The sequence below is a fragment of the Hyposmocoma kahamanoa genome, unplaced genomic scaffold, assembly GCF_003589595.1.
Source record: "Hyposmocoma kahamanoa isolate Upper Pololo Valley unplaced genomic scaffold, ASM358959v1 128, whole genome shotgun sequence".
In the NCBI taxonomy this organism is placed as follows: domain Eukaryota; kingdom Metazoa; phylum Arthropoda; class Insecta; order Lepidoptera; family Cosmopterigidae; genus Hyposmocoma; species Hyposmocoma kahamanoa.
The window spans coordinates 467,819-476,241 of NW_020653456.1; the positions used below are offsets into that span (position 1 = coordinate 467,819).

Below are 8,423 nucleotides of genomic sequence, written 5' to 3' on the forward strand. Positions count from 1 at the left end.
GACTGCCACGCAGAGGTCCTAGGTTCGATTCCCGGGTCGGGAGAAATATTTGTATGGCCTACATTTATTTCTCTCGTGAGTTTGGGTGTAATTTGTGGTTGTCTATTTGTGTGTCCATGGCACCCGCGACACAGGGTTTCCCTAGTGCGGGGCTATGTTGAGTGTGTGCGTTATTATATAACAAAAAAAAATGCCGTTTGCTTGTGCTTAAATAAATGCTAGAATACGTCAAAAATAGACAAATACCAAAAAAATAAGTTTACCACCGTATTGCTCCTTGGAATAGCTCCGAATGAATGACATATTTTAAAGAAAACAATGCAAAAACTTACTCTTTCATATTTTTCCCAACACGAACGTGGGCCGGCCGCCGCGCGCCGGTTTATTTTCGTTTACTCGCTTAACTTAATAGTTAAAATTCATATTACTAGATATTACTTCCCACGCATGTGAGACCAAATATCGTTGGAGTACGACTTAGGCGATGGTACGACTAACGCAACCTTACCCTAGATAGGAGAATTCTCCGGGGAGGTTATTAAAGCGTACCACTCGACATCGCAACTTGTTTGATATGTCTCGAGCAAACAGATCGTATTCCCTTGATCAGTGAACCGTATCTCCGATTTCGTTTAATGATTTATAAGTACTGTCGACAAATTAATGTTAGTATCTTCAAGATCGATAATATACAAATATAAATAATAATGACGACATCCTTATGACCTTAAGATTATATTAAAATTGTTTTATGCCTTCAGAAGTATACATATACTTCTAAGTATTATTAGAATATTTATAAAATTTATTCGTTATTTATGTTTCAAAACTAATCAGCCGTATCACTCTTCGAACAACTTAGACACTTGTAAAAAACACCATTTACTTCCCCTTGAATTAAGACGTGAAATAGCAGATATAAACTATCTTATTAAAATTACCACCAAAATAATTGATTGCCCCGAGCATCTATCTATCTGAAATTTATTTAAAGGTCCCGACTAAACATTTACGCAATGAATCAATTATTTATTTGCCTGTAGCTTTACAAAATTATAAACGCAATTCGTTTATATGGCATGCGAGCAAAAACTTTAACAAACTTTCTGCCATCTACGATTTTGACTTATTTAACACTAGCTGTGCGTGTGTTAAGAAACATTTAACTAATTCATTTTTATGAATACAGTGAGTTGGCGGGTTTGAGTGGTGATACATTATTTGTATAGTGTGAATAGTATGTGTGTGTGTGTGTATAGCGTCCCAAAAATACCCAAAATGAAACAGCCTGTATGTTCCAATAATACGTTTTTATTTGTAAATCACTCCACATTTATACAGTTTCCGTGAACAACTCAATAGCGCGTTTTAGAAAATTGCATAAAAGGTTCAACGCCATCTAGCGGCGTCTTACCTAACTAAATTTATGTATAATGTTAATAGAAGTATTAACATTCCGCCCGCCATGGACCAAGTCCATAAACGGAAATAATACAAGCATAAACAGAAACAGAAAAAAAATCTACTTTATAAATGTAAACGAAAAATTTTGCTCAACTAAAGGAACAAACTAACTTCTAAATTAAAATACAATAAATTGTGTAATGTGCAAAGATAACAACAATGCAAAATAAGCTTACGACTTAGTTACACCTTAAAATTACATTTAATTGTAAGTACTAGTAAATTATAGTGTTCGTTAAATCACTCGCTATCTAAAGGCAAAACGATTAACTTCGACACAGGTCGCTTAATAAAGTTACCTTTATATTTAATTGTGACTACTCGCGTTAATTTGTCCAAACCGGGATGTTTTTCAGTAATAATACCAAAAAGCCACCTGGCAGGTGGGAGGTCGTCTTCTTTAACAAGCACAACACTTCCAACTTCAGGTTCTGGGATTTGGTCTGACCATTTATATCTGTGCTGCAGCTGCGTCAAATATTCATGAGACCATCTACGCCAAAAATCCTGGACCATACGTTGAGTAAGATGCCACCTTTTGAGATTGCTAATGTTGGCATGTTCATAATTAATGTCGGGTACGAGCACTAATGGCTCACCTACTAGGAAATGTCCGGGTGTTAAAGGATTTGGATCGCCTGGATTATTAGATAACTGAGAAATAGGCCTTGAATTTAAGCACGCCTCAATTTGTGACAAGGTTGTTGTCATTTCTTCAAATGTGAGGGTGCTATTGCCTATGACCCGCTTGAGATGGTGCTTGGTTGACTTCACGCCCGCTTCCCACAATCCTCCAAAGTTTGGAGAATGGGGAGGGATGAAGTGCCAATTAGTGCCATTTGAAGACATCCAATCCGCGATTTCAGCCACAACACTAGACCTTTCCGCATCCAACAGTTTCTTTAATTCCCTAGCGCCTCCCACAAAGGTAGTGCCATTATCACTCCACAAATCTGCAACATGACCCCTTCGTGCAACAAACCTTTTAAATGCAGCTAAAAAGCTTTGTGCAGTCATATCACTGACCATTTCGAGGTGTATGGCTTTTGTGGCCATACACACAAACAGACATATATAGCCCTTTGTGGAGTGATAACCGCGACCCTTTGAAAGGCGCACGCTGATTGGGCCAGCATAGTCTACGCCACATCTGTGGAAAGGTCTATGTGCGGTTACCCTTGATATGGGCAACTGTCCCATCATTTGTTGGCTCGTTTGAGCATAGTGGCGGACGCAAGTCACACATTTGTGCACAAACCGACGAACGAGACTCTTTGCACCAATAATCCAATACCGGCTTCTCAAATAGTTAAGCATTAATTGAGGCCCTCCATGCAACGTAGTCTTATGTGCTTCGTCAATCACTAATTGTGTCAACGGCGACCTGTGAGGGAGAATAAACGGGTGTTTCATGTCTTCATTGACCTGAGCACCTTGTAACCTTCCGCCAACTCTGAGGATTTGATTTGCGTCTAAGAATGGATTCAGAGAAGTAAGTTTGCTTTTCTTATTTAATTTTCTACGATTCTGCAAATTATCAATGTCTTCATAGAAACTCTGTTTTTGGCACATTTTTATACAGGTAAGTAAAGCATCGTTGATTTCTTTTGCTGTTAACTGTGTATTAATATTTTCAGTTTTGTCTTTTTCAGATTTTTTCCACCGCAGGACCCTTCGGCAGAACGACAGCACTCTGGTAAGTTTCCTTAAGGACGAAAATCGAGACAATAGCTCATCGTTTTCTTCGTTACTTGTAGTAACATGAATCATAATTTTAGGTTTTCTCTCTTCCAGGTTTGTATCCTTCAACTCGCTTTTTCCGTAATTAATTTCTTCTAGATGCAGCCACTCGGGACCCTGATTCCAGAGCAAATTCTCAACACATTCCGACGGTTGTGTTCCTCGAGATGCAGGATCTGCAGGATTTTCCTTAGAGGCAACGTGAGACCATTGATCTCTATCGGTAATGGTGAGGATCTCCGATACCCTGTTTGCGATGAAGGTCTTCCACCGGCTAGGATGACTACTTAGCCAGGCTAGCACAATTGATGAGTCGGTCCATGCATGTAAATTCCCCTTAGGTACTTGAAGAGTATCTGCCACTTCATTTAAAAGCTTGGCTAGTAATACCGCGCCACACAGCTCTAGGCGTGGGATGGACACTTGTTTGATTGGAGCCACTCTGGTTTTGGAGGTGATCAAATGTACATGAACTCTTCCTTGTTCATCAATAATGCGCCCGTAGACGACTGCTGCATACGCCACATTGGATGCGTCTGAAAACCCGTGCAATTCAAATACCTTGTCGTCTTTCTTGGAGTGGATCCATCGAGGTACTCGAAACTCCGTGAGCGCTTTCAAATTGTTTCGAAAATTCGTCCAGTTTTTAAGAATTGAATCCGGAAGTTCACTATCCCAATCGACGCTGGATAGCCACACCTGTTGAATAAAAACTTTGGCTGTGGTGATAGCCGGTGCTATCCACCCCAAAGGATCGTAGAGACGAGCAATATCAGAGATCATCTTTCGTTTTGTTACAGGAGCTTGCAAAGGAGGGAGATCGACCGTAAAACGAAATTCGTCAGCTTCTCTATTCCATTTCAGACCGAGAATCTTTATAACGTCGTCGGTCTTTAGTTCCAAATTCTGGTTTACATCATCTGCCTCCTTTTTGATTACCTTCAGTAAGTCCTTGCTATTACTTGACCACTTCTGAAGTGGAAATCCTCCACGATTCAACAAAGCAGTAATTTGCTCGTAAATTTCTAATCCTTCAGCTATGGAATGACAGCCGGTCATCAAGTCATCCATATAAAATTCATTAAGGACTCTAGAGACCGCTAATGGGAATTCAGAACCCTCGTCGTTGACTAGCTGCTGGAGACACCGAACAGCAAGGAATGGGGCTGAGGAAGTACCAAAAGTTACTCGCAAGAAACGAAGATGTTGTAATGCGACATCTGGATTTTCACGCCAAAATATACGTTGAAAATTTACGTCTTCATCAGCCACTTTTATCTGCCGATACATTTTAACAATGTCGGCTACAAGAGCGATCGGGTAGCACCGCCATCGCATTATCAAATGTCGCAATTCTGGTTGGAGAGTAGGACCCGCCATTAATTCACTATTCAGTGATATTCCATTAGAATCGGTGCATGACGCGTCAACCACCATGCGAACCTTTGTAGTAGACTTATCTTGACGAACCACGGCGTGGTGTGGTAGATATACTACTCCTTTTTTGACCACTTCACTTGGTTTTACCACTTCTGCATGGCCCGAACTGAGGTACTCCTCCAAGACCTTGGAATACTCAGTTTTGAGATTGGGTGTTCTCAACAAACGTCTTTCTAACATGAGAAAACGCTTGTGCGCGATATTCTTTAGATTACCGTGTAGACAAAGTGGATTTTCCGTTTTGAAGGGTAGTTTGACGATGTACCTACCAGACTCATCGCGTCTAGTAGTTTTAACAAAAAGTTCCTCACACCTTTTCTCTTCTAGAGTTAAGTGTTTAGTCCTATCAAAGGATGGTTCGGATTCTAGCTCCCAAAACTTTTTGAGAAGCTCGTTCTCATTTGATTGAGCTAAATGTAGGTTTACTACATTGAGACACGTCTCGCCATGGTTGATTTCTTGATTTTCGCTGTGTATTTTACCAGATAAGATCCAACCGAGTCTTGTGTGTTGTGCAACGACAGAGCCGGAAGAACCTCTGATCAAACCTTCCAACAAGATCTGGCTATATACCTCAGCACCTAAAAGAATATCTATTCTGTTGGGTGTATCAAACGATGGATCAGCTAATTCTATGGACGGGAGTGTTGGTAAAGCTTGAACAAAAACCTTACTACTTGGTAGAAAAGTTGTCAGTTTACTTAAAACATGAGCCTTAACCGTAATAGAAAAGCTTGGATCAAGACGGGACTGAATTTTTATAACTACCGACGACTTTGAAGCTAAAGTCGATTGGTCGCCGCCTAAACCTGATACTATACTGGTCCCTGGTATCCTTTTGAGACCCAGCAATTGTACAGCCGATTCCGTAATAAACGAAGCCTGAGATCCCTGATCAAGCAGCGATCTTAAAACGAATGCAGAATTCGTTTTGGGTGACACTACTTTTACTAAAGCAGTAGCCAATAAGACTTGTCCAATTGTGTTAGAAAAACAAGTAGTAACTACTTGGGGAATTGGGGACTCGATATGAGTCTGCGGTGGGGTTGACTTAGCCGCAACCTTATTATCAACAGGCTGATCAGTCTTTATGTCATGAACTGATTTAGGGATTTTAGGATGAAGTAGAGTGTGGTGCTTTTTCTTACAAAGACGACACCTTGTAGATATTGTACACTGGTATACCGAATGATCTGAACCGAGACAGTTGAAGCATAAATGGTGCGTTTGGACGAAATTACGTCGCGTGTCAGTATTTTCCTTAGCAAATTTCTTACAATTATATAATTTGTGATTTTCCGTACAAAAACTGCAAGTTATGATTGTAGTCGCAACATGAGCACAATTGGTCTTTTCAATTTTTTGAACCTTTGTATCCAGATATTCCAACGATCTAAACCTACCTTGTAAAAATTCTCCAAATTGATTAAAATTAGGTAAATCACTGTTGGAATCACTAATTTTCTGCTCCCATTGTTTACGGGATTCTGGATCTAATTTTTGACTAATGAGGTGTATTATAATAATGTCCCAACTACTAACGTTTACCCCGATACTTTTTAATGCATGTAGGCATTCCTTGGTAGTGTCCAACAATTGTTTGATAGCACTAGCTGACTCAGATACCAGGACCTTTTGAGAAGTCAACTTTTTCAAAATATTGTTAGCTAAATACCTTTTGTTATTGTAACGACTCTCCAACTGTGCCCAACAAACCTTATAATTGTCAGAAGTAACCGGTATGTGTCGAAGTAATTGTTCTGCCTCACCAATTACACAACCTTTCAGGTAATGTAATTTCTGAACATCATCTACATTGGGATTGTTATGAATAAGGGAGGTAAACAAGTCACGAAAACTGACCCATTCTGAATATTTGCCTGAGAATTTCGGCACTGAGATCTTAGGCAGCTTTACTGCAGTTTGTTCACCACCCTTCTTCTCATCCCCTTTGTCTGGATTGAGACTAGGTTTCAGGTTTAACAATGTGTCTTTTAATAGCGATTTGTACTCGATATATATCTCTTCGGTTTGATCGTAAACATCAGATATGTAATAACTAGTTTTTTCTAGTTCTTCGCGCCTTATCTCATATACAATTTTTCGATGATTACTAATGAATTCATTCCACTGCCGTTCTAAAGTTTCCAAACGAGTTTCGATATAAGATAAAGTTAGTCTATCCTTTGGCGATTTTTTGAAATTTGATTTAGATTTAAATATTTTCGTAGCAATGTCTTCCTGAATCTTAGTGTAATTTTCAGCCATGATTACTATTAATTAAAGACAGAGGTAAAGATATAATTACTTATTTAGATTTACAATTTGGTCCAAACTGAGTACAATAACTTTCCACGTGAACAAAACACAAGTATAAACTGACAAGAATTCACATAAATATTCTAAGAGTTGGATAACTGTCCCAATTTACACTAAGTCTCGTACAGTACTGACAAATATCACAAGTCCGATGATGTCAATTTTTCTAAGTGTTTGGCAAAGTTTACTTGCTCCGAAAACGGGCATGGATTCCCCGTCGGTTCACTTTTTTGCAAACTATTCTAAGTCCAAAACACTTGCAAAATTTTTAACTTTTTTCACTTCACTAATGCACTTGATAGATAAGATTCAAATTGTACTCACGGTTTTCTTGACACTAACTCACGCGCAAAACCAAATGACTATGAATGACCGCGCTGCTTCCGTCTCGTCCGGTAGATGTCTCAGGTGTGCACCCCTTGCGCCGTAGCTGTCTCTGTTGTCACAGCGGTGACGACGCCTTCTTCCGCCTCCTGTTGCCGTAGGCCAAAGCACCTTTGGCAACAATCCGTTGCTCCTTTGGCGCCGGGATGGACGATGTACAAGTACTACTTCGCGCCGTATTAAACCGGCAACTCGAAGGACCATGTATAGCGTCCCAAAAATACCCAAAATGAAACAGCCTGTATGTTCCAATAATACGTTTTTATTTGTAAATCACTCCACATTTATACAGTTTCCGTGAACAACTCAATAGCGCGTTTTAGAAAATTGCATAAAAGGTTCAACGCCATCTATCGGCGTCTTACCTAACTAAATTTATGTATAATGTTAATAGAAGTATTAACAGTGTGTTATGTTATATTTATATTGTTAATGTTAATGTTATATTGTCTTACTGTTATCAATGCATCAAATATTATTGTATTTTTATCAGTGGGGAACTGTTTTGCTTCAAATTATTTAATTAAGTCTCTATTTTATTGTAATATAAGCTGTTTGTGCCCTCCAAAATATAAATAAATAAATAAATAATTAAATGTGTTTTTATTAGTACTTATTTGCTTACCCGATCTGCACCCGTCCCGTGCCCGCTCGTGGTGTTTTGTCGTCCATATCAATACACGAAATTACACCCACCGCGCTCACGACCCGACACGCGCCCGACCCCCACTCGCTGTCAGTGTACAACTCGAGTGCACCGCGACATTATGCGAATGTGTGCGTTCATACATGGCGCACGGCGGACGCGCACACATACAAGCCACACTGCTAGGTTTCTATAGAGTTACACTACTTGTTTTATTACTCTGTGGCAATACGGTGCTAATCAATCACTTCAACACTATTTATCAACGCAACATTTTTCCACGTTCGTCCTGTAAAAATAGGTATCCATCTACGTCACTACCGTTTACAAAAACTTCCTAAAAAAAGTTTTAAAAGAAAACTTTTTACACCTCTGAATTGCGTTTTATCTAACTCTTTCTTCAAGTTACTTAGTTTAGAAGTTCTACGTA

The 8,423-nt window shown here is 39.4% G+C and overlaps 1 protein-coding gene across 1 annotated transcript; it reads right to left on the reverse strand.

Annotated features, from left to right (window-relative positions):
- Nucleotides 1-1,704: 1,704 nt before the first annotated feature.
- LOC113240236 lies at nt 1,705-6,912 on the reverse strand. Its single transcript, XM_026477485.1, has one exon. It carries the CDS (start codon nt 6,910-6,912, stop codon nt 1,705-1,707), a length of 5,208 nt encoding a protein of 1,735 aa, XP_026333270.1.
- Nucleotides 6,913-8,423: the final 1,511 nt, after the last annotated feature.